The sequence below is a fragment of the Bombina bombina genome, chromosome 4 (genome assembly GCF_027579735.1).
Source record: "Bombina bombina isolate aBomBom1 chromosome 4, aBomBom1.pri, whole genome shotgun sequence".
NCBI classification, from domain to species: domain Eukaryota; kingdom Metazoa; phylum Chordata; class Amphibia; order Anura; family Bombinatoridae; genus Bombina; species Bombina bombina.
The window spans coordinates 871,717,180-871,743,622 of NC_069502.1; the positions used below are offsets into that span (position 1 = coordinate 871,717,180).

The 26,443-nt window shown below is 39.7% G+C and overlaps 2 protein-coding genes across 5 annotated transcripts in view; one reads left to right on the plus strand and one right to left on the minus strand.

Annotated features, from left to right (window-relative positions):
• LOC128657372 (uncharacterized) overlaps positions 1–7,414 on the minus strand; it is a 62,030-nt gene extending 54,616 nt beyond the window's left edge. For 2 of the 3 annotated variants that reach the window (XM_053711699.1, XM_053711697.1), the window contains exons 1-4: positions 7,296–7,414; positions 5,297–5,419; positions 3,157–3,216; positions 2,513–2,660 (exon numbers count right to left, since the gene is read on the minus strand). In XM_053711699.1, coding sequence (XP_053567674.1) covers positions 2,513–2,660; positions 3,157–3,216; positions 5,297–5,374 — 286 coding nt within the window. In that variant the 5' untranslated portion in view covers positions 5,375–5,419; positions 7,296–7,414. Of the gene's footprint in view, positions 1–2,512; positions 2,661–3,156; positions 3,217–5,296; positions 5,420–7,139; positions 7,223–7,295 lie in introns of those variants that run through there. The other variant, XM_053711698.1, reaches the window with a different exon arrangement.
• A 67-nt stretch (positions 7,415–7,481) lies between these two features.
• Positions 7,482–26,443, plus strand: part of LOC128657374 (gastrula zinc finger protein XlCGF26.1-like) — a 66,077-nt gene continuing 47,115 nt past the window's right edge. The window contains exons 1-2 of one of the 2 annotated variants that reach the window (XM_053711701.1): positions 7,488–7,541; positions 15,956–16,016. The gene's annotated coding sequence lies outside the window, so the exon portion shown is untranslated. Of the gene's footprint in view, positions 7,542–15,955; positions 16,017–26,443 lie in introns of both variants that reach the window. The other variant, XM_053711702.1, reaches the window with a different exon arrangement.

The window sequence follows — 26,443 nt, forward strand, 5'->3', positions numbered from 1 at the left end:
GCTGGGATGCAACTATACCCATTTTCTGATGTCTGGGGTGGAAACTCCTGGCTTCCAACAGTGAATTACGATCTGTTAACTTTGTGTATAGTGAAGTACCAAACGTATAACACTCCTCACCTTTAAATTTAAAGATATTGAGATCCAGAAAATGAATTACTGTGTCACAATATTCAAGTTTAAATCTAATGGGACAGTCCATGGAGTTCAAACATGACACCCATTGCTTTAACTCATCTTCATTCCCACCCCCCACACCAGGAACACGTCATCTATGTAACGTACATTGTACCTGATGTGGGGGTGTGTGAATGGTTTCATGGCTTGCTGTTCATACCATGCCATGTACAGATTAGCATAAGAGGGTGCCATGTTTGAACCCATGGCTGTCCCAGAGATTTGCAAATAATAAGCCCTTTCAAATCTAAAGTAGTTTTTATTAAAGCACAGTGTTAACATCTCACATAAAAACTCAATGGGTGGTCCCTCATATAGAGGGTTATCCGTCACCATGGACCTGACAGCCGCCACACCTCCCCCATGAGGGATGGAGGTGTAGAGACTGTCAACGTCCATGGTGACTAGGAATGAGATGGAGATGAAGTTGACAAGGAGGGGTTATGATGGTGCAATGGTTCGAGACACGAGACAGAGGTTACTGGAAGGCACTAGGAAGAACAATATAAAAGCACAAAAAGAGGCAACACCACAGCTGAATTTCATAAGCACATAAACACCAATGAGTCGAGAGCTGACAAGATCTGTACATCAACACTGGGCTATCTTAGCAACGGATACCACGCTCCCTTTCCAGGGGACCAGGCCGCCACGTATGGTACATAGGCGGGCAGATAATCTGCGTGATCTATTGGTAAAAACGGATCCAGTGGGATGTTATCAAGGTGAAACTTGGCTAAAATCCTCGAGTTAAGGATGCTTTACGTGTGGAAATTGCACGACATGCAATAGCATGATAAGGGGCAAAACATTTCAACGTTACACCATCGACTTACATGTACCAGTACACGTTATATACATGTGGATTTGCCCGTGTTCCCTGGTATACATCGGGAAAACAATCACAAGCTTCAGAAATAGGATGGCGAATCATCGTTGTGCCATCCGGGAAGCCTTGAAAACAGGTGATTCAGACCAGCCGGTGGCACGCCATTTTGCACAATGTAAACATAGTGTCTCCAGTATGAGAACTATGGTAATCGATCATATTCCGCCACTATCCAGAGGAGGCAATAGAGCAAAACGACTTCTCCAAAGGGAGACAAAGTGGATCCATACTCTTGATACCCTAATACCCAGGGGACTTAATACTTACCTCGATTTCGGACCATTTTACACAAAATAACCCATGGACTGCCTATACATTTATATTATTTAACCACACCGGTATGCACCAACCTATTTAAGGATCCTACATGAATTTTCATTCTAGTGGGTACACACGGGTTTCTACTCATATAACAAGAGGCATGAAGGAATAGGTTTAATGTATATATAGTAAATCATTTGTATATAACCGAGTAATTTGTGCTATCCTGAAGGGTTAACTGATGAATATTAAGTATGATGATTGTTCTGTACATAGTTGCAATAGGAATGCAGAATTTATGTAACAAAATAACATTTGTTTTTAATCACTGGTGACAGGTCCGCATTTTTCATGTTTGACATATGAGCAGTTTTTTTCATAAGGAATGGTTTTGTTGATGTTCTAATATAGGAGCACTATTGTGCCTTAGTGGATTGCTTTTTGTTTTAACACCTTCGTTTTGAATGACACTCTGTCATACGCGATTGCGGGTCTATTTTACAAGCTTCGTGTATGCGGTTACCATGGTAACCCTCAGCCAATCGAATCGCGATGACGTGTCATGCCCACGTTTTAGCGTGATGACGTCATCAAGGATGGATGCGATATGGCGACCGGGCTTCTTAAAGTGTATATATAAGGTGGGTGGTTTGGTTATATGTTAGCAATTCTTTTTATGGGGGTATGTGTATTCCTTGATCGTGATGCTTGGCAACATTTGACAAAGGTGTTAGAATAACACAGAAACGTTATGACCGTTTTATGATGTCTTTCTAAGATGAATTAAAATTTTGCATATAGTGCTAAAAAGACCAGTGAGTGCCTTTTTCTTCAACGAGGACTGTCTTCATCATTAAGAAGTGCACCCTGGCGGCTGTGGTATATTGTAAGACTGTGCTTATCTCTTTGTGAAGAGATATAGATATATATATATATATATATATATTTTATATGGGGGAAAAAAGTAACATTGATATATATAAATTGATATATAATTTATGTAACATTAATTCCTCGAACCTTTAAATATGTTTTTATTATTTTTGTTGAGTATAAAACTAGTTTATAATCATACAGTTTATTAGTTCACACATGACAGATTCACTGTAGATTTACACTCTATCAGTCATTTCTGTAGTGTTTGTGTATTTTGTGAGTGAGATATTTATTACTACACAGCGTTACCTGAGCTCTCGTTTCCTGGGATCTCCATAGTCCTTAATGCTTGGTGAGTCTCCATCATGACGTCTTTGTAAAGCTCCTTGTGTCCCTCTATATACTCCCACTCCTCCATAGAGAAATACACGGCAACATCATCACACTTTATAGGCACCTGAAGCACACACAACTTATTCAGCGCTGCCACAGGGACTGGTTCTGTCACACACTTTTAATGACAGAGCCAGGTTATTGTTACTGAGAACATGCAGAGATTCAGAAGATAGAAATACACACAGGGTATATTGTCACATTCCCTTGCAGTGCTCATCTCTACGCTTAGTCAGTAAATGCTACTATTGGGGGATAATGTTACTGAGAACATGTAGGACTCAGACAGAAGGTAGGAAATACACACAGGGCCAGATGGGTCAGTAAATGGCATCACTGTGCCCTGACGCTAGTATAATGTCACATTCCCTAGCAGTGCTCACCTCTCTGCTCAGTCAGTGAATGTTACTGTTGGGGATAATGACACTGCAAACATGCAGAGACACAGACAAAATACAGGAAAACACAGGGCCATTAAAAGGATAAAAAAAAATAATAATAAATAAATAGTAATTTTGCCATGACTCGAACATAATGTTTCATTCCCCAGCATTACTTACCTCTCCACTCTGCTGGTGAATGCTGCTGTGGGAGGGCCTCTTCTTCACAATGGCATATTCCTATAAAGTATATAAAAGAAAATCATCAGATTCTGTTTCCCTGAGCTAACATTTCTCCAGTTCTTGTTTACTTCTAAATCTCTTTAAATTAAGGGGTTTACTTCACAGTCTTGACCACCAGAAAGGAACGTAGCAGACTGAATTACTTTGTGTAACCGCTTTGATTTGAAGATACTGAAGACCCCCAAGGCAGAACATGCTGCGATCTGATCGCAGAAAAAACAGCATGTCTGCAGAAAGATTGGGCCCTCACATCACAGATGTAGAGCATAGAGCTGAAGCATTCCTCTTTGTGTGCTATGCAAGTAAGTTCCTCCTCACCGTACATATTTGATCACAGTGGCTGCACTGCTTGCCTTTTAAAACCCCCATCCTATGGCTAACAAAGATCGCTGCAATATATTTATGTGCAATATACTGCAGCCATTTTGGAAGCCATGGGATTAACATCATCTGCTTTTGTTTAGTAGCTGTTCAGAAGGGCTGCTCCACATGCGGTACCTGCTGAGCCTTTCCAGTGCGGGAGGGGATGACCGGCCTCAGTTAGCATGTTAAATGTTAAAGTTCATTACAGTACAATTATGGAAGGGTTGCCAGGAGAAGCCTCTTCTCTCTAAAAAGAACATGGCAGCACGGCTTAGGTTTGCAAAGTTACATCTGATCAAACCACAAGACTTCTGGTACAATGTCCTTTGGGCAAACAAGACCAAAGTGGAGATGATTGGCCATAATGCACAGCGCCATGTTTGTCAAAAACCAAACACAGCATATCAGCACAAACACCTCATACCAACTGTCAAACACGTTGCTGAAGAGGTGCCACAGGACCTGGGCATCTTACAGTCATTGAGTTGACCACGAACTCCTCTGTATACCAAAGTATTCTAGAGTCAAATGTTAGATGATCTATACAACAGCTAAAGCTTGGCTGAAATTGGGTAATGCAACAGGACAATGATCCTAAGCACACCAGCAAATCTACAACAAAATGGCTGAAAAAGAAAAATATCAAGGTGTTGTAATGACCCAGTCAAAGTCCAGATCTCAATCCGATTGAAAATGCTGTGGGGGACCTTAAACCCACATTTTTACTTTTAGGATTCGGATAGAGCATGCAATTTTAAGCAACTTTCGAATTTAGCCACCAATCAGCAAGGGCCACCCATGTGCTGAACCAAAAATGGGCTGGCTACTTAGCTTTCATTCCTGTGTTTCAAATAGAGATACCAAGAGAACAAAGAAAACTTGATAATAGGAGTAACTTAGAAAGTTGCTCTGACTGAATCATGAAAATTGGGTTTAGTATCCCTTTAGGAGAGGTGTGCATAAACAAATGCCCACAAAACTCAATGACTGAAGTAACGTTGTAAATAAGAGTGGGCAAAAAATTTCTCCACAACAATGTGATAAACTGATAAAGTCACCTATGATTAAGTGCCTGTTTGCAGCATGAAACGCGTAAGGGGTTAATTCCCTCTTCTATGCCTCTACCTTTTTAACATTTTTCAATAAATATCATTTTTTATTTATCTACCGTGTCCCATGAGTGCTGTATCCTTTGACTTTACATAGTTAAGAGAGGCTCTCAAGCTTACAATATAACCTTTGGGTGAGATCTAATTTGGGGAACAGAGTTGAGTCTTTGGGTGACAGGTGTAGTGGGTCCTAAAAGGTAGCCCTTTGGAACAAGTGTTCTATATTTTTGTTTCGGGCATTATGCAGGGAGACTCTTAGGGTTTGGAGGAAGCTTATGCCATGGGGGTCATGTAGTAGGGCTATGAAGTGAAGAGTTGTGCAGGGAACCCTGGGTACTGGGGGGGGGGGGGTTATTGCAGGGGACCTTGCGTGCCGGGGGGGAGGTTTTGTGATGGAGAATTGTTCATGGGTCCCTGGGTGCTAGAGGTAGTTGTTCAATGGAGGATTGTGCAGGGACCCATGGGCGCTGGAGAGTGGATAGTTGTGCAGGACCCCTAGGTGCTAGCAAAATTTTGCACTATAAAGTTGCGAAGGGGAGCCTGGGTGCTAGATAGGGGATTTGCAGGTAGCCATTATGTTGATATGGATTAGAAGCAGGTCTCACCTCTCCAGTCAGCAGGCAGATGATGCTCAGGGCCTGACTCAGAAATTGCTCTGCCATCTGTTTCCTGTATTTGTTCATCTTGTTTATCGTCAGTGTTTGAGTCAGATGCTATAAATGTGACACCTGTAAGAAGAAATGAAGATGAGAAATAAGCGGAGCCCTTGCTGTATTTATATTATGGTAAAGATACTATTATGTGATATGTTTATTACACTTATGCACAAATACTACACATATGACCAGCAGCATGTAGAGCAGATAACAAAGCAGATGTCACAACATGTGACAGTCTTTGTATAGAATGTTTGTCAGACGTCATAGGGGTGATGCATGTGTTTAATATTTAAAAGCCAGTAAAAATCATGACAAGCAGAAAGTGACTGTATACAGCAGAGCCCGATTATCCTGCATTCCAGGGCACAAGTGGTGCAAAAGAAAATGTGCCCCAGCGATGGGTTAAATTCCCTGAACACTTTGGCCAGGAGAAGTGTGAGTTACAGCAGCAATACTCCCAGTTGATGTGAAATTACATAGCCACAGGTTGCTTCAGCTGTGTGTGTGCCGACAAGAGTGAGAGATCTGCTTTCAGCTGCTGGATTTATGCTTCTCTCTCTCTTGCTTTTCTTTCCTTTGTGTTTAAAAAATCTAAGCCTTTACTAATTAGCCCTGTGTGACAGGCAGCGCTGTATCTTCAGTCTGCCCCTTAAACCTTCATATTTGAGGACACTTTGTGCAACTGTAAGGTACAGCAGTTTCACATACAGCACAAACTGCACAGCAAACTAAATTTCACATAAGAATGCGGTCTCAAAATCTGTCGAAAATCAGCACGTCTTGCACTGCTTTATATTTATTAATTTTAAGAGAAGTATTTTTTTTTGCTTTACTGTAACTATTCTCAAAAGAGATGGGCATGATATATATATATATATATATCCTTTCTCCCCTCTTAGCCCCAGTCCTTCACTCAGTCCTTTCCTTACCCTCTCAGCCCCCTCTCTCCTTCAAACAACTTCTCGCCCTCTTAGCCACCCTCTCCTTCACAACTCCCCTCTTCATATTCTTAGCTCCCTCTCCCTCACACAGCCCCCCTCCCTGCCCTTTTCTTGCTCAAACAGCCCCCCTCACCCTCTCAGCTCTCTCACCCTCATGCACATCCCCCTCCTCACCCTTTTGGTCCCCCTCTTTCACGCAGACCCTTCTTCACACTCTCCTCCTCCCCCCCTTACAAAGCCCCCTCTCACCAACTAAATCCTCTCATAACAAGGCAGCTCTGTTAGCCAGCACCCACAATCCCCTCCTCACCCTTTGGGTCCCCCTTTCTCTCACGCAGCCCCTTCTTTTCCCTCTCAGCCTTTCCCTCCCTTACACAGCCCCTTCTCACCATCTAAACCACCCTCATAACAGGGCAGCTCTGTTAGCTAGCTCTCACAATCCCCTCCTCACCCTAACAGCATCCCACTCTCACATACAGCCCCCTTGTTACACTCTAAGCCCCCCTTTCACTTACCCACACACCTTCCTCATCCTCTCAGCCCCCTCTCCCTCATATGCACCCCTTATCATCTCAGCCCCCTCTCCATCACACATAAACCTCTCCTTACAGTCTCAGGCTACTTCACACATAGCCCCCTGCTAAACATCTCAGACTCCCTCCCCCACACAGACCCCTCCTTACTCTCTCGGCCTCCCACAGACAAAGCCCCCTACTAACCGTCTCAGTCTCCCTCACTCACACACAGCAACCTCCTTATCCTCTCAGTCGCCCTCACACACAGCTGAGCCCACTCATCAACTTCTTAGCACCTCTGCCTTACACACGCCTACCTCAGCCCCTCCTCACCCTCTAAGTTCTCCTCTGCCATACACAACCTTCTCATCCGTTCTGACTCCTTCTTCCTAAACACAGCCCCCCTCCTTTCTCTCCTTCATACACAGCTCCGCCTCAACCTCCCAGGCCTCCTCTATTTATCATACAACCCCATCCTCCCCCTCTCACCTGCGCGCACACATTAGACAACAGGCGGCTCCTGTCACCTCTCAGTCTCTCCTCTGTCACATCACACAAACAGTCGACGACAACTCACAACACAGCTCACTGAGTATAGCAAGTATGTTACCTCCGACTCTATTGGCTAAAGTAGCGATGATGTCACGCCAGTCACGTGACTTCACTGGTCCTTCAGCCTGATGGGATCTAGCTGCTTCTAATGATCGGTCGTATCATTCACAAAAGCAACTAAGGGTAACTAAGTTTTGCGTGTTTATATGTGCACCTACCTACTGTACTGTGAAGGATACATGTGTGAGGCAGAAAGATCATCTATATGATGTTATATATCTGTGTACTGTATAACATGCCAGGGAGGGGCTGATATATATATATATATATATATATATATATATACAGACATCCCAACCTGCAAAGGTAGAGACTTATTAAAGTAGCTTCCCACTAAAGTCACGTTAAAAAAAAGCTTTATTATTGCACAACCACATACAACAACCTATTTTCCAGTGATCGTACGTTTGTTGAATGCTTAAATATTTTAGAATAAGAAGTTTAATTACGTGCAGTAAATAAGGTAGTATTTGTGTTTTTATATTATCAAAATCAGTGAGGGCTTTTTGGTTACTGGTGCATACTTTGAGGGTTCTATAACGTCCCAGCAACTAAAAGCATTCTTAAAGTGGATGTAAACTCAGAGATAGCACACAATGCGAAAAGCTTTAGCACACAAAAATAGCATAAGGTTAAGTCATGATTTTTTTCAATAAATTATATTTGATCTATTATTTTACTTATCTAGGTATCTTTATCTCGCTCTCTCCCTCCGCCCGCCATTTTGTTCCGCTTTTTGCATAGTGATTGACACTTAACCCGACTAATGATTTTCCTTACCCCGTGGCGTCCAGCCCCTTTACCCAAACGTCATTAGTTCTTTATGCGCATGCGTATTTTCTTTGCACATGCGTAAACCTAACACCTTGATTTGGAAGCGCTGCGCGTTCACGCTGTTCGCATGCGTAGAGAAAACCCAGGAGCCACAACATTTTTCAATTGACTCAATCGCGATCGCAAATCTATTGACTAACGCATGCGCAAATCAGTCAGTCAAATTTAAACGCATGCGCACAAAAACAAAACAACGTGAACGAGCATTGATGATATGTCATAGAGCGGGTGGGACCGATCTAGACGTTATGAGGAAGTACACAGCAAAGTAATGGATGGGAGGAGCGAAAAGAAAAAACGGAGCTAAGTATAAAACTTGATTATAATCTTGGATTTTCAAATTATTAAAAAAACAACAAAGCGGTTTTGCTATTACAGTTAGGATTAATCAATATTTATTACTAACAATAGTAAAATTTACATTCACTTTAAAGAAACACTTTTCCGGATGTGGGCCACATTGGATCATGGTACTTGGAGTTTCAGGGAGATTGCATTCCATTTGCTGGCATCAGGGAGCCGCTATTACAATCAGGGAGACTCCCTGAACTTCAGGGAGAGTTGGGATGTCTGTATGTATGTATGTATATATATATATATATATATATATATATATATATATATATTAGGGGTGTCGAAAATAATCGCCACCAAGATGCATCACGATGCAACCCTCAACGATGCTGCATCGATGCAGTGAAGAGGCTGAATCGATTCACGCGGCATCACGTGTCCCCACCAAATGCCCGGTGGGCCGAGCTGGCTTCAGGGCCAGATTAGCGCAGAGGCTATTGTTTTTTCAGGTAGTGGTAGGGTGGAATATTGTGGTACTATTACTGATTGTGCAAAGTTTTGGAAGTGGCCGCGGGCCCTAGGCTACAAACCCCCTGCGAGTCAGCGCTATCTGGGAATCTGATTATTGCAAGGCACAGTGCGTAGCAACACTGGCCCCGGTAAGTGCGGCAGCTTGATTGGCAATGCCTATATACACATATATATATATATATATATATATATATATATAGCTTCATTGGCAATCAAGCTGCTGCACTCACTAGGGCTGGGCAGGTGTTGCTACGCACTGTGGCTTTCAAGTTGCTAGGAAGCAGAGATGGGGCAGCTGTTCCACAGTCCTCACAGTGATATCATCAGCAGCAGACTAATAGCGCATCAATAAGATAACTTGCGCTCATGCTGAGAGTGACATCAGGCACAGCGCCTCCCCCTCACTAGCGAGAGCGGGAAGAGGAGAGGTTAAGATAACATTGTTAGTGTTGCAGGGCTGGAGACGGAGTTGCATTCAGGGACACAGTGCAGGACAATTATCCCGTGAGCAGTAGCAGATAGGGCAGTAAAACAAAGACGCAACAAGAAGGAGCAGCAGGAAGTGTGTTGGGAGGATCCTGGCTTTATTTTGTGTAGTAACTATCTGCTCAGTACGGTAAGTGCTGAAAGTAAACTGTGTTCTGTACAAGGGGCTGGAGTAAGTTTTGTGGCAGCTAAGGGGAGGAGGGGTAAGTTGTGTAATACACAATGAGGGAGATAGTGAACTTGTGTGAGTGTGCTCTCATACATGTATCTGGTAGATGTGTGAATGTCCTTTCACTCATTGTGTATCGTGCAGTTGTCTGAGTGCTCTTTCACCCATATGTATACGTCTATCCTTATGCATTAATTTATTAACCCCTCACCTTCCAGCTGCAATACATTACTCTGAGCCAAAGATAAAAACTTGTATACATGCACCAAGCATCACTATATAATACACCATAATTTACCCCTTACCACCTGAATCCCCTACCAAACTTAATATTAAACCTCTCACAACACTAACTTTACCATCCCCACTAAGATAATCCCTTATACCACTACCAGCACCAGCCTTGCAAACTGCTGAAAGCACTAACTGAATTAGTTATTAGACAACTTTATTACTTTGTCAGTGTTTTAGTATTGACAAAATATTGGTATACTCATCTTAGTTTGAAGTGTAGTTCTGTTATTTTTTTTTTATTCTCCTATAGACAACATTAGACAATGACTGTGTGTGCCTGCATATATATTTTATATATATATATATATATATATATATATATAAAATATGGAATAGAACAAGATCATGAAAATCATGGGCAGTAATCGTGATGCATCGCAATGCATCGTAGAATCGAATCGAATCGTTACAATGATAATCGTTATCGAATCGTGAGACAAGTGAAGATGCGCAGCTCTAATATATATATATATATATATATATATATATATATATACTATGCAAAAACGGCAGCACTCACTGGTCATTTGTAAGTAAAATTTAGCTTTTAATAATACAAAAAGTTAAAATCTTGGGAAAAACATGACGTTTCGATGCCTAACTGGCATCTTTTTCAAATGTCCCAAAAGGTAAATCCAAAGTGGTCACACCAGCTATGTGGTGTTCCCCATGAGAGCATAAGACTACTGGCTGAATGTATTATATTTATATAAGTCATAGCTGACTCAAGGCTGTGTTCAGCTGTGGATAATCACTTGCAAATCTGATCAGCTGATTCCGTTCCCACCCACAAGCTTTATACTTCATTGTGCTGTTAGTTGAGCAACTGCATGGCTAATTTGCATATGTGGGAGTGATCTGCACCGGAGTAGTGTCCAATGATCTTGCAATGTTTTCAGGTGTCATCATACACGCCCACTTGTCTCTGCTGTGAGTGAAACTTCACCAAACAAAGGGATATTAGCCTGTGACTTATGAACTGCTTCTGGCACAACAATGCCGTATGTTTCACACAGGTTGGTGAGGGGTCACCTTTGTCAATCAACGTAGAAGCTGCATGTTCACCTTGGCGCATGATGTACTGAACATTGTACTGGGATGTAATACACATTCAAAAGTTGTAGTAAGGAGATCAAATGTCCCACCTACAGCGGGTACACCCTCGCATTTATTCATAAAGCAACAGCTAATGCAGGAATATCAGCAAATATCGATGGGGTGTAATACACATTCAATCTATTCAAATCAGACAACACGAATGCCCCACTTGTAGCGGGTACATCCCCATTGGTTAATATGAAGCTCCCATGCAAGATTAGCAGAAAATGCTTGATAGAGCACACAATCCAGCAACATGTGGGGGTGGTGATGTTAAATAAATGACATCTAATAACACATTAGCCAAGTAGCAAAGGAAGAGAAAAAATGTAGAGAAGAAAAAATGAAAAAAAAAAATAATAATAAAAAAAAAAAAAAAATGGAAAAAGTTAAAAACATAGTAGAAGCTGGAACAATGAGCAAATTCAAAAAGTGTCCATTTTGTAATCCAATGATAGAGACATTTAATGCATTTTTATTCATACATTAGTGGATCATTTTTATCCAAAGAACGGCCCAAAGTCCAATTTAATGTTTAGTCCTTTAGGAGAGACAGTGTCCAACATGTAGATCCATCTGGACTCTAGTCTAAGTAACATATTGTTGCGGTCTCCCCCCCTTTTTGGAATAGGTAGATGATCAATAATCATGCAGCGTAGATTGGAGATGCTATGTTTCTGTGTAGCAAAGTGTCGGGCAACTGGGAGATCAGATGTTCCATTCTTCAGTGCCTCCCTAATTGAGCATCTATGATTCGCCATTCTATCTTTGAAAGGGGTGGTCGTTTTCCCCACATAGACCAGAAAACAGGGGCAAATTAGGATATATATGACATATGAGCTGTTACAGTTCAGACGGTAACGAATGGTATATCTTTTATTCTTGTGTGGATGTTGAAAAGAATCTCCAACTTGCATGGAATTACAGTTAACACAATCACTGCATTTGTAGCAACCACTTTTTCGAGATTTTAACCACGTATCACCTTGGGATCATTTTTTACCAGTAGGTCCCTGATACTCCTCGCCCGTCTGTAAACCACTCTTGGAGTGTTAGTTTTCCAGGATGCCAGGCTCTTGTCGGTCTCAAGTAACTCCCATCTATTGTGAATGGAATCCCTTATGGTCTCATGTGATGGAGAGAATGTAGTGATGAAGTTTAACTTCTCTTCAGTCGTGTTTTTTCTTTCTTTATGTTTTAGGAGCGAATCTTGGTTACACCTGTGGAGTTTCTGTCTCGCCATATTAATAGCCTTAATGTCATATAGCCTTTCCTCCAATTTCTTACACATAGCATCCAATTGTTTACTGCAGATTTCTGGTTCGGAATTATTCCTGATTACTTGCGTGAGTTGGGAGGAGATAATGGCTAACTTTTGGTGTCGTGGGTGATAGCTAGATGCCAGCAGCAGCGAGTTTCTGTCAGTGCTCTTAGTGTATAAAGATGTACCAAATCTAATGTGTTGTTCAGTTCTGACTTTAAAAATATTTAAATCCAAAAAGTGTATTTGTTCATGATCACATTTCATTTTGAACCTAATAGGGCCTTTGATCTGATTCAGGTGTTCTACCCATAGTATCAAATCCCGTTCACTGCCACGCCAAATCAAAAACAAGTCATCTATGTATCTAGTGTACATCAAGATGTTGGGATGTGTGTAGGGTTGCATAATATGATGCTTATACCAGAGCATAAAGATATTGGCATAGACAGGGGCCATGTTCAAGCCCACACAAATGTTTATTTTTTATTATATATAGATATATATATCTACACACACATATATAAATATATATATTTACATATATACACACACAATTGTTTAGCAAAACCTTAAGAATGGAAGTAGCAACTGGAGGAAGCACAGATGTACATAGGAAGACGGCATTTTGGTGGATCAGATGGCAGATTTAACTCTACATACTCTAAACTTGTCAAGAAGAAGAACAAACCATATACAAAAAAAGTAGCAGATTACAGTTTGTCCATGCTACAGGCCATTTAACCCCTTATTTCCCCAAATATTTAACTTAGATTTCATTATATTGGCAAAGAAGGGGTTAATTGAACAAATGGTTTCCTAAAACCCTTTAGGCACTTTCATCTCACTCCAGCGTTGGCCAAATTTGAAATGAGACAACAAAAACAAAACAAATAAAAGGCAGTCACTTTGCTTTTAGACTGCGATCCCAGCTGTGGCTGCCCTCTGCTCAAAGTAACTGCCAACCAGACAGATGAACAGGTTCAAAGCAGATACTCGTTCTTCATCTTTGTGTTCCACCACGGCTCTGACTTGGGAGCACCTCCGTGCCAGCTGCCTGATAAGAGAATGAGCCTCTGTGAGTAGCGGCTTCTCCAGACAAGCCAAAAGAGCATAAAGCCACCGACCCAGCTCCGGAGTAAAATCCCTTTCCTCAAACCAATTCACAAAGCACTCTAACACACTTGTAACAGTTGCCTGAGTCATATGACGGACGATACTCAGTAGAGTAGGAAATATGACCTTACCTTCTTAAATGTCCAACTGCCCGGCTGGCTGCAAGTTTCCATACTGTCTCAGACCACATGAACGGTCACACAGCAGCATGTCACACGTCCGACAGTTAGTCACAGAGTCTCACAGATCAGGAAGCAATCTGTGTGCCCACTGCCTGCTGCTGCTAGTACTCAGGAGCCCAGCTCCAGACAGTAGCAGAGTCACAAGCAGATGAAGCCAGGGCAGGGGTGTCAGTGTTGGGTGGGTGTAAGTGGAACACTGGCTGGGTTTGGATGCGGCCTGGACGTAAAAAAAATTAAACACACACAATGAATCATGCTAGATTTTAAAAAAATTAGCATTTATTTGTCAGGTTTTTTTTATTTTACCGGGCAGTAACCTGAAATACTGGACTGTCCGGTCTAATACCGGACACCTGGCAACCCTAGAAGGGGGATGTGTGAGAGGCACAGGGGACCTCTCTATAATGTCATATATCTGAATTAGGGCTGCACAATTAATCGCAGATGCAATTTTAAACCGCAATTAATCTCCGCGGTTTTAAAACCTCTAGAGTATGCGATTTTTAGTCCCACCCCATTTTACGTCACGTATGACACAGGAGGGCCGCTGACTTGCCGTGCCCGCCTTGCAACTTTGAGCCGACTTACCAGGGAGTGCTGTGGCTGATGCAGGTTACAGGGAGGGGGGCTGACTTACCGGGGTGCGCTGTGGCTGACGCGGGTTACAGGAAGGGGGGGCCGACTTACCGGGCTGATGCGGGTTACAGAGAGGGGGGTCGATTTCCCAGGGAGCGCTGTGGCTGATGCGAGTTACAGGGAGGGGGGTGCATTGTGGCTGATGCGGGTTACAGGGAGGGGGGTGCGCTGGGACTTATGTGGGTTGGGGGCTGATGGTGGTTACAGGCGGTGCTTATGATGTTAAAGGGGGTGCTTATTGGGGTGTTACAGTGAGAGCTGATGGGACTTATGTAGGTTACAGAAGGGGGGTTACAGGGGGTGCGGGGTTACAGGGGGTGCTGACGTAACCCCCCATATCACCCAGCCCTAATCTGAATATAATGTATTGGGAGAGGGGTGTGTGTGAGGCAGAGAACCTCTCTATAACATTATATATCTGCATTGGGGAGGGGGCATCTCTATAATATATATCTGTATATACTGGGAAGGGGACTGTGTTTTTGTGAGGCAGAGGAAACCTCTCTATATATCTGTATATAAGGTACTAGGGAGGGGACTGTTTGTGTGAGCTAGAAAGAACCTCTCTATAATATTATATTTCTTTATATAATGTTCTGGGCAGGGGGCTGTGTTTGTGAGGCAGAGGGAACCTCTCTACAATTTTACAGAATGTATCTGATAATAAGAAAGGGGCTGGGGGTGTATAAGAGAAATACTGGGGAGATGTGTGTTTATCTGTGTCAGGGGCAAACTCTATATAATTTATTTATGTATATAAGGTATGATGGAAGGGTTTGTGTGTATGGGAGATAAACTGAACCTCTCTATAATATTATATATCTGTGTATAAGTTACTGAGAAATGGCTGTGTGTGAAGCAGAGGAAACCTCTATAATGTTATTTATCTGTTCTGGGGCTGTCCTTTTTATACCAGGACGGGTGTCAATCCTAGTTGGAAGGCCAGTAATTCATATATCACTTAGACTTTTCTTTTTATTACACAGATATCTGAGATTTGGGTGGCCATTTGGCTGTGCTCAGCTCCTGCCATACACTTATACGTCCCAGAGACAGAACTTTTTTTTACTTTCTGCGATGAGATTTTTTTAGTGAAAATTTTTCTGCAGGTCATTTTTAAATGAAATAAAATTGTAAATTTGTCAGTTACACTAAAGCACCAGATCAATTGCAATGTGTTGGTTAACTGGAGAATAAAACAATATTTAAAGTTTTATAATCTAGTGCAGTAGTTGAAAATTGCATTGCAAATTAGCTGCAGACAAAAAAAGTAATTGTAAAATGTCTCTTGAATTAATTTGTTTCCTTTTCTCTTACTCTAACATAGAAATGTAGTAATAAAAAGGTGCATTGCTCATACAAACATCTTATATTCAGAGAAAAACAGCTTTGCAGACTGAAAAGCTAGGGAACAAGCTTGCAAAAATCTCAGAGCCAGACAACAATCAATGCACTGCTGCTTTGCAGCACTACTGCATATTTTACTGTTGTCTTCAAACAGCACTTTACTCTGGATGCACTGTGTTAAGGAAAACGTATACAGTGCAGCCAGAGAACAGCTCTGTTTAAAAAGAACAGCCTAATGTGGAGCAGCGCTGAAAAGTTAAAGTGCTAACAGTTCCTGTTCTTTCTGCAGACATGCTGCATTTTCTGCGATGACATCTCAGATCACTCTATGTTCTGCCTTGGGGTTATACGTAAGTACAAACCATGTCAAAATTAGGTAAGTCACCCATCAGTGGAACAAGAATTTGGAGCGCTGTGGCTGATGCGGGTTACAGTGAGGGGGGTGCACTGTGGCTGATGCGGGTTACAGGGATGGGGGTGCACTGGGACTTATGTGGGTTGGGGGTTGATGGTGGTTACAGGCGGTGCTTATGATGTAAAAGGGGGTGCTTATTGGGGGTTACAGTGGGAGCTGATGGGACTTATGTAGGCTACAGAGGGGGGCTTATGGGGGTTACAGGGGGTGCAGGGTTACAGTGGAAGCTGATGGGGCTTGTGTAGGTTACAGAGGGGGGCTTATGGGGGTTACAGGGGTTGCTGACATGAAAAACGCAATTAAATTGCAATTTTTTCCCCCATATCGCCCAGCCCTAATCTGAATATAATGTATTGGGAGAGGGGTGTGTGTGAGGCAGAGAACCTCTCTATAACATTATATATCATTATATATTGTATTGGGGAGGGGGCATCTCTATAATATATATCTGTATATACTGGGAAGGGGACTGTGTTTTTGTGAGGCAAAGGGAACCTCTCTATATATCTGTATATAAGGTACTAGGGAGGGGACTAACCAAGTGGGGGGAGGGGAGCGCTCTGGGTTGAGCTGTGAGTAGGACTTATTAGTGAGTGATAGTGTGAGCCAATCTTTGATTGGTATGGGCTGTGAATAGGGCTATCTGTGGTGAATAAATAAAGGCCAATCTTTGATTGGTGTGTATTAAATAATATATTAGATAATATATAAGTTCGTTCTCTCAATTGTATGTGGGTGTAATAGTTAGTCACTCTTGTGGCTCAATCTGTTATATGTGGTCTAATAAATTTCTTATATATGTTTTGTGTTCACAATTTGTGAATATTCGTAAAAGATAGAAAGAAGAACCAAATACAATGTACTCTGATATTGCTGTAAAATAATTTTACTAAAAAGGATAAACTATTACAAAGACATATTTTTAAAACACTGGTCAAAACCTCTGATGGATTGTGTATACACGTTGGTCGTCTAATGACGATTCTGTAAGTGAAATTAAAATATAAGTTGTGGCCACAACTATTTGTATTATATCCAAGGGTGATTGTCCCTGTTAAAAATGCTCAATGCAGCTGAGCAGTTAAAATATGTGAAGTAGCTGTTTGAAAAGGCTCAATAGCTGAGCGGTGGAAATCAAACGGAGTGAAGCGGTGCTCCCCCTTGCCGTACTACTGATATCCCTTACCTCCTCTCCAATTGCACGGGTTTCTTGGAAGGTTACCTCAAAGGTTTCTGCAACGGGTTGCAAATCACTTTTCTCTTTGGCGTCTCGCCGTTTAGGCTTCCAGGCAATCCCTTCTTTCCCTGGCGTGTATGAGATTGACGTGTGGTCCTCGGAGGTCCAATCAGGTATTCGGGTCGTGGGGGGAGTGGTTCCTGGACGGATCTCTCGTTCTTTCGCTAGAGCCTGGTCACACTGGATAATCAAATCTACGTGTTTCAGCGCTATAGATGCGCCTTTATCAAGACTGGATGTTCCTGTGTGATTCTAGTGGCTCTATTATAGTGTGTTCTTTGCTCCTCCCTGATTAATTACATTTCTCCAGCTGTCTGAAAGTCTGTATGTCTCTGTATTGATCTTATTACGCTAGGCATTCGTAATGATTATTATAATACAAAGGTAAATGAAATCCCAAGTTTCTGAATCTAGATTCCTCATGATTAACAATATATAATGAATATAAATATTGTGTATAATACATATAAATGTGAGTGGAGTTTAATGGAAAAATGGGAATGATAGTTATACAAAGTATAATGGAAAAATTCACTGATAAAAAGGGAAATGGTTGTAGAACAAAATATAAAACAAAACGAAATTAAACAAAATAGGGACCTTAAGTAATGTGTTTTTAATGTCTTATAATCATAGTAGTGTTAAGAAAAGAAACGGAATAACTCTTTAGGATTGCGTTATCAAAGGATATATGTTTACTTCCCTAAGATGTAAGGTGTCAGCTTCGGTGTTATGACAATACTAAAATAGATATAGATATATTATTAGTGATATATTGGAATTGGGGACCAAACTAAAAAAGGAAAATAGGGAAAAAAACTAAGATTTAAAGAACTGTTATTCTCTAAATGAAAACAGTGATTGGAGATGTGAATCCTACGAGTATGGAAAGATTTTATAAGTGGTATCAGAATCCCGTGGACTATGTGTAGATTACTAGTGGATTGCTCTATTGATCTATCTCCATTATAAAATCCTATCTGCATATATAACTGCTGATCTAAATAAAGGGATTTAAATTGAGTTCAGCGTTAAGTCCGTTAGGTGCTAGTGTGTTGAATTTAAATATTAGTTCTGCTTTTTTTAACAATAAAGTTTTTTCCATATCCCCTCCTCTATTATTGAGTACTTTTTTTATTCCCCAATACTGAAATCCTATTGGTTTCTTTTGGTGCACTTCTGTGAAATGTTTAGAGAGGAGATGTTTGCAATTGCCATGTTTGATGTTTAAAAGATGTTCTCTTATTCTATCATGTAGAGGCCTGCTAGTTTGTCCTAAGTATTGAAGTTTGCATTGGCATTGAATTAGGTAGATTATATTGGTATCTGAGCATCTGATTGTCTCTCATATGTGATGTTTAAAGTCATTATTTGAAGCTATAACTTCTTTAGCTTTTTTATCATATTTACATGCTTTACAGCTGTTACAGGGAAAAAAAACAAGTAGTTTATTGCCTGTTAAGTCTTGTTTTTATAGTCTTGTTAAATTCACTTGGTGCCAATATGCTTTTTAGGTTTTTCGTTTTTCTATATATCATATTGGGGTGTTCGTCTATAATGTCTGATAGAAGTGGGTCTTTTCTTATTATGTGCCAATGCCTTTCTAGAATCTTTTTTATGATTCTATGATCTTCATTATATTCTGTTATAAATTATAGTTTTCTGTGTATATTCTTATTGGCATCTTTTCTGTTATATTTTAATAATTCAGATCTATCTTTTTGTATGGCTTGTATTTTTGCTTCTTTTATTTTACTCTCCTGATATCCTTTATCCTGGAATTTCTTTTCCAATAATTCAGCTTGTTGTAAAAACACTTTGGATTCTGAACAATTTTTCTTCATTCTATAGAATTGACCTTTAGGTATGTTGTCAATCCATTTTTTGAGGTGACAGCTTTCTGGATTTATATAACTATTTGTATCAGTAGGTTTAAAGTAGGTCCTAGTGTTAATGATGTTGTTACTAACATTAATCAAGACATCTAAAAAATGTATGTTCTCCTTGCTATATTCATAGGTGAAATTTATTCCCCAATTGTTGGAATTTAGATCTTCAAGAAACAGATTAAGTAATTCCTGATCATCTTTCCAAATAAGAAATATGTCATCAATGAACCGCTTGTAGAGCACGAGGTTTGCACCCCATGGGGAGTGTAGGATATGGTCTTCTTCAAACCTCCCCATGAATAGATTTGCATAGCTGGGTGCAAACCTCGTGCCCATGGCCGTTCCTTTTAATTGTAAATAAAAATTGCTGTTGAAATTGAAATAATTGTTTTCCAATATAAACTGTATACATTCTAAAATGAATTTGATTTGCGGTGTTTTCATTTCGTAGTCAGAATTAAGAAAATATTCTGAGGCTTCAATACCTATTTGTGTTGGATATTTGTGTATAACGAGTTTACATCGCAAGTGACTAATATGTAGTCACTTTGCCAATTGATATTTGTTATTATATTTAAAAAATCAGTCGTATCTTTTAGGTATGATGGTAGATTGTGTACATATTTCTGAAGGAATATATCCTAATATTGGGACATATTGGATGTTAAACTGTCAATTCCTGAGATTATGGGGTGTCCGGGCGGGTGATCTAAAGTCTTATGTATTTTTGGGAGGTAATAAAAAACTGGTGTTTTAGGATGTATTATGTTTATAAATTGATATTCTTGGTTATTTATTATTTCTACTGTTTTCGCTTTGTTAATAATACTTTCAAATTGTTTAATTTGTTTTTGAATTGGATTGAATGTTAATCTTTTATAGGTTTCTGTGTCTCCTAATATCCTATTGGCTTCTGTTATATAATCTTTTGTATTTAGTATTACCACCCCTCCTTCTTTATCTGCTTGTTTTATTGTTATACTGGGATCATCCTTAAGTTCTTTTAGAGTGGATTTTTCTTTCTTAGTTAAGTTTAATGATTTCCTTTTATTGATTTCACATTTTTGTATATCTTCTTTTATTAGCCTTTCGAACATCTCAATATATTTCCCTTTATCTTGTGTTGGATAGTATTGTGATTTTGGTTTAAGTGATGTGTGTACATATTCTGTTTTGGCTGTTTGTATTTGCCTCTCTTGGTTTTTTTTTATAAAATGTCTTTTTAAAGTCAGCTTTCGTATAAATTGGTTAGCATTTATTAGTGTGTTAAATTTGTTTATTCTAGTAGATGGAGCAAAGGATAATCCTTTGGCTAAAATTTGTTTTTGTTCTTTATTCAGTACTTTATCACTTAGGTTGAATATGCCGTTATTACTATCTGTAGTGTTGGTGTCTGTTGTATCTCTTATCTTGACTTCTTGTGGTTTCCTGGGGATTCTTCCCCCTCTTCCTCTACCACCTCTGGCCTTCTTCTCTTTTGGTTTTTTAATCTCTCTCTGTTCTCTAACTGGATGTTTTTTGAAGTGGACGGTTTTTCTGGTCTTGTCTCTAAAAAATGATTGTTTTCATTAGTGTTATCGTTTATAGTCTCTAATATGTCATATCTGTTTTTTGTTTCAATATCTTTGTGTGTACTATCATAATTGGGCTTATACTCCTCTTGTCTGTAGTGTCCATTTGTATTATATTTGTTGTAATTTTGTCTATCACTATTGGAGTTATATCCTCCAGAGTTATAGTATTGTCTATCTTGATAAATGTTATGTTCTCTGGAATAAAAATGTCTCTGTCCTTCATTTCTCTGAAAATATGTATCTGTGTTGTATGTAGGTCTTCTCCAATAATGTCTTTTATCCCAATTATTGCTATATTCCTCTCTGTTTCTCCAATTTGTAGTGTAATTCCCTCTATTTTGTCTATAATAAGGTCTTTCTATTTGTTTTCTATTATCCCACTCGTGAGTCTGATTGTAATGTCTTGTCTCTCTTCGATCTGGGGATTGTCTTCTATTATAATCTCTCCTATCTCTTTGATCTGAAACTATTCTTCTTTCATAAGGTGTATAATTCCTGTTATAGTGATGTCTATGGTTATTTTTGGATAATATTTTTCTCCATTTTTCCAGGTGTCATGCTGATAATATTCGTCAAAGGCTGTTTTACTATTATTATTGTATTTGTATGAGTGACTATTTGTTAAATTCTGGATTTTGTTATTGGTTTTTTTAAAAAGGTCATTGTTCCCATTTTTATTTTTACTTTCAGTTACCTCTATTGTTTCCATCTCTCCTTCTTCATTAACCTTATCTATTTCGGTTTTTGTGCATTCTCTAGACTCTGTTTGATGTTCTCTATTTTTTATAGTGTTCTTATTATAATCACTCTCATCCCTTTCCAATTTCCTCTTTTTGCTCTGATTAATACTGCTACTAAGATCTTTCATATTTTTAATTATTATTTGTTGTCTTTCTTTAAATTCAGGGTCTTCACTCTACGGTTTTAATGTTTCCTTGAATTGATTAATTTTAATACATAAGTTTTCTAATGTCCTAGTGCTGCTTTGATAATTACTTGCATCAGATCTAGTGATGCTTTCTCTAAAATATTGCACCATTCATTTTCATGGTCATCTTCTAGATCGAATGTGCAATTTTTCTTTAGTCTAAGGCCTCTTGGGACCATGTTGCAATTTGTATATTTTTCCATAAATATTATTTCAACTTTCTGTTTGATTTCTTTAGTCATTATGTTTTCTAGTTCAATCATTTCTTCCTTTAAATCTATTGTAACTATATCTGAGTTGCTATTGATGGTGTTATTACAAATCTCAGATAATAAATTGTCTCTCAGATTGAAGATGTCCATATCTGATATAGTATCTACCAAACGGGAGGTTTGTAACGAATTACTGCAAAGAGTGTGTGGTGATACAGTGTCAGACTCAGCAATGCTACCCCTGAATCTGATCTCTCCCAAAATCAGATGTGTGAAGAAACAAACCAAATGGGGGGAGGGGAGCGCTCTGGGTTGAGCTGTGAGTAGGACTTATTAGTGAGTGATAGTGTGAGCCAATCTTTGATTGGTATGGGCTGTGAATAGGGCTATCTGTGGTGAATAAATAAAGGCCAATCTTTGATTGGTGTGTATTAAATAATATATTAGATAATATATAAGTTCGTTCTCTCAATTGTATGTGGGTGTAATAGTTAGTCACTCTTGTGGCTCAATCTGTTATATGTGGTCTAATAAATTTCTTATATATGTTTTGTGTTCACAATTTGTGAATATTCGTAAAAGATAGAAAGAAGAACCAAATACAATGTACTATGATATTGCTGTAAAATAATTTTACTAAAAAGGATAAACTATTACAAAGACATATTTTTAAAACACATTAGGTGTCTAAAATACACTTACAATCAAATCTTATGCAGATCAAAATGATTCATTCATAAATTCCAAATGGCAGTATTCATTTGTAATCGCCAAATCATTCATAAACTCCAAATGGCAGCATTTAACACATTACCCCCAAAAAGGCAATAAGTGTAGCAGTTAAATCCTATATATGTTGTTACAAAAGATGAAGCGTATTCTATAAGATTCTGTAAGATTGGTACACAGGATAAAGTGGTTGTATCGATACAGAGACGTTAAATTGTAAAATTTCAGCAGATAAATTTGTACAACAAAAAGAACTGCCTGTATGTACATAGGCAATTTGCTGTTACTGGTGATTTTGAAAAGTAGCAATTGTTTAATTGTATTAGTATGTTAGCGTTCCTGGTCAAAACCTCTGATGGATTGTGTATACACGTTGGTCGTCTAATGACGATTCTGTAAGTGAAATTAAAATATAAGTTGTGGCCACAACTATTTGTATTATATCCAAGGGTGATTGTCCCTGTTAAAAATGCTCAATGCAGCTGAGCAGTTAAAATATGTGAAGTAGCTGTTTGAAAAGGCTCAATAGCTGAGCGGTGGAAATCAAACAGAGTGAAGCGGTGCTCCCCCTTGCCGTACTACTGATATCCCTTACCTCCTCTCCAATTGCACGGGTTTCTTGGAAGGTTACCTCAAAGGTTTCTGCAACGGGTTGCAAATCACTTTTCTCTTTGGCGTCTCGTGAGCTAGAGAGAACCTCTCTATAATATTATATTTCTGGGTAGGGGGCTGTGTTTGTGAGGCAAATGGAACATCTCTCTAATTTTACAGAATGTATCTGTTAATAAGAACTGGGCTGGGGGTGTATGAGAAAGATACTGGGGAGATGTGTGTTTATCTGTGTCAGAGGGAAACTCTATATAATTTATATATGTATATAAGGTACGGTGTAGGGCTGCAAATAGCGACTATTTTCATAATCGATTAATCGGCCAATTATTTTTTTGATTAATTGACTAATCGGATGAAAAATAAATTAATTAATTTTATCCTATATTTAAAATAAAATCCACATACTGAGTGTTATAAATATAAACTTCTGACTAAAACTTTACATTAAAACAACTGTTGATCCAATTTTTTTTAAGCAGCAGAACAAATTTTTATAATTAAGCAAAACAAAACCATAAATTGTTTGTAAAGAGGTAGAAGTAGAAAGAGGTAGAACTATCCCTGTTAATAACATTCTATTATTCACTCTTTCAGAAACTTTGCATTGAAATGCAAAAACGTCAACATGTTCACATGCTCCTGGCTGAGGCTGGCTCTCTTTTCTTCTGTTATGTGTGATCAGTCCACGGGTCATCATTACTTCTGGGAATATAACTCCTCCCCAACAGGAAATGCAAGAGGATTCACCCAGCAGAGCTGCATATAGCTCCTCCCCTCTACGTCAGTCCCAGTCATTCTCTTGCACCCAACGACTAGATAGGATGTGTGAGAGGACTATGGTGATTATACTTAGTTTTTATGACTTCAATCAAAAGTTTGTTATTTTACAATAGCACCGGAGCGTGTTATTACTTCTCTGGCAGAGTTTGAGAAGAATCTGCCAGAGTTTTTTACTATGATTTTAACCGGAGTAGTTAAGATCATATTGCTGTTCTCGGCCATCTGAGGGAGGTAAAAGCTTCAGATCAGGGGACAGCGGGCAGATGAATCTGCATTGAGGTATGTAGCAGTTTTTATTTTCTGAATGGAATTGATGAGAAAATCCTGCCATACCGTTATAATGACATGTATGTATACACTTCAGTATTCTGGGGATGGTATTTCACCGGAACTACTCTGTTAAAAGTCACTAATCCTTTTATTAAGTATTTATCATGTTAAACGTTTTTGCTGGAATGTAGAATCGTTTACATTACTGAGGTACTGAGTGAATAAATATTTGGGCATTATTTTCCACTTGGCAGTTGTTTGCTTTTAATTGTGACAGTTTCGTTTCTCTTCACTGCTGTGTGTGAGGGGGAGGGGCCGTTTTTGGCGCTCTTTGCTACGCATCAAAAAATTCCAGTCAGTTACTCTTATATTTCCTGCATGATCCGGTTCATCTCTGACAGATCTCAGGGGTCTTCAAACTTCTTTGGAGGGAGGTAGTTTCTCTCAGCAGAGCTGTGAGAATTTTATATTGACTGTGAATAAAAACGTTGCTCTGTAATTTTTATGTCAAATTTAATTATTGTTATTGTACTAATGGGAACAAACCTTTGCTAAAAGTTGTGTTGTTTTAAAGTTTGATGCTATAACTGTTTTTCAGTTCATTATTTCAACTGTCATTTAATCGTTTAGTACCTCTTTGAGGCACAGTACGTTTTTGCTAAAAAAGATTATAACCAAGTTGCAAGTTTATTGCTAGTGTGTTAAACATGTCTGACTCAGAGGAAGATATCTGTGTCATTTGTTCCAATGCCAAGGTGGAGCCCAATAGAAATTTATGTACTAACTGTATTGATGCTACTTTAAATAAAAGTCAATCTGTACAATGTGAACAAATTTCACCAAACAGCGAGGGGAGAGTTATGCCGACTAACTCGCCTCACGCGGCAGTACCTGCATCTCCCGCCCGGGAGGTGCGTGATATTATGGCGCCTAGTACATCTGGGCGGCCATTACAGATAACATTACAAGATATGGCTACTGTTATGACTGAAGTTTTGTCTAAATTACCAGAACTAAGAGGCAAGCGTGATCACTCTGGGGTGAGAACAGAGTGCGCTGACAATACTAGGGCCATGTCTGATACTGCGTCACAGCTTGCAGAGCATGAGGACGGAGAGCTTCATTCTGTGGGTGACGGTTCTGATCCAAACAGATTGGATTCAGATATTTCAAATTTTAAATTTAAATTGGAGAACCTCCGTGTATTACTAGGGGAGGTCTTAGCAGCTCTCAATGATTGTAACACCGTTGCAATACCAGAGAAACTGTGTAGGTTGGATAAATACTTTGCGGTACCGGCGAGTACTGACGTTTTTCCTATACCTAAGAGACTAACTGAAATTGTTACTAAGGAGTGGGATAGACCCGGTGTGCCGTTCTCACCCCCTCCAATATTTAGAAAGATGTTTCCAATAGACGCCACCACTCGGGACTTATGGCAAACGGTCCCTAAGGTGGAGGGAGCAGTTTCTACTTTAGCTAAGCGTACCACTATCCCGGTGGAGGATAGCTGTGCTTTTTCAGATCCAATGGATAAAAAATTAGAGGGTTACCTTAAGAAAATGTTTGTTCAACAAGGTTTTATATTGCAACCCCTTGCATGTATCGCGCCGATTACGGCTGCGGCAGCATTTTGGATTGAGTCTCTGGAAGAGAACCTTAGTTCATCTACGCTAGACGACATTACGGACAGGCTTAGAGTCCTTAAACTAGCTAATTCATTCATTTCGGAGGCCGTAGTACATTTAACCAAACTTACGGCTAAGAACTCAGGATTCGCCATACAGGCACGTAGGGCGCTGTGGCTAAAATCCTGGTCAGCTGATGTTACTTCTAAGTCCAAATTACTTAATATACCTTTCAAGGGGCAGTCTTTATTTGGGCCCGGTTTGAAAGAAATTATCGCTGACATTACAGGAGGTAAGGGCCACGCCCTACCTCAAGACAAAGCCAAAGCTAAGGCTAGACAGTCTAATTTTCGTCCCTTTCGGACTTTCAAAACAGGAGCAGCATCAACCTCCACTGCACCAAAACAGGAAGGAGCTGTTGCTCGTTACAGGCAAGGCTGGAAGCCTAACCAGTCCTGGAACAAGAGCAAGCAGGCCAGGAAACCTGCTGCTGCCCCAAAGAC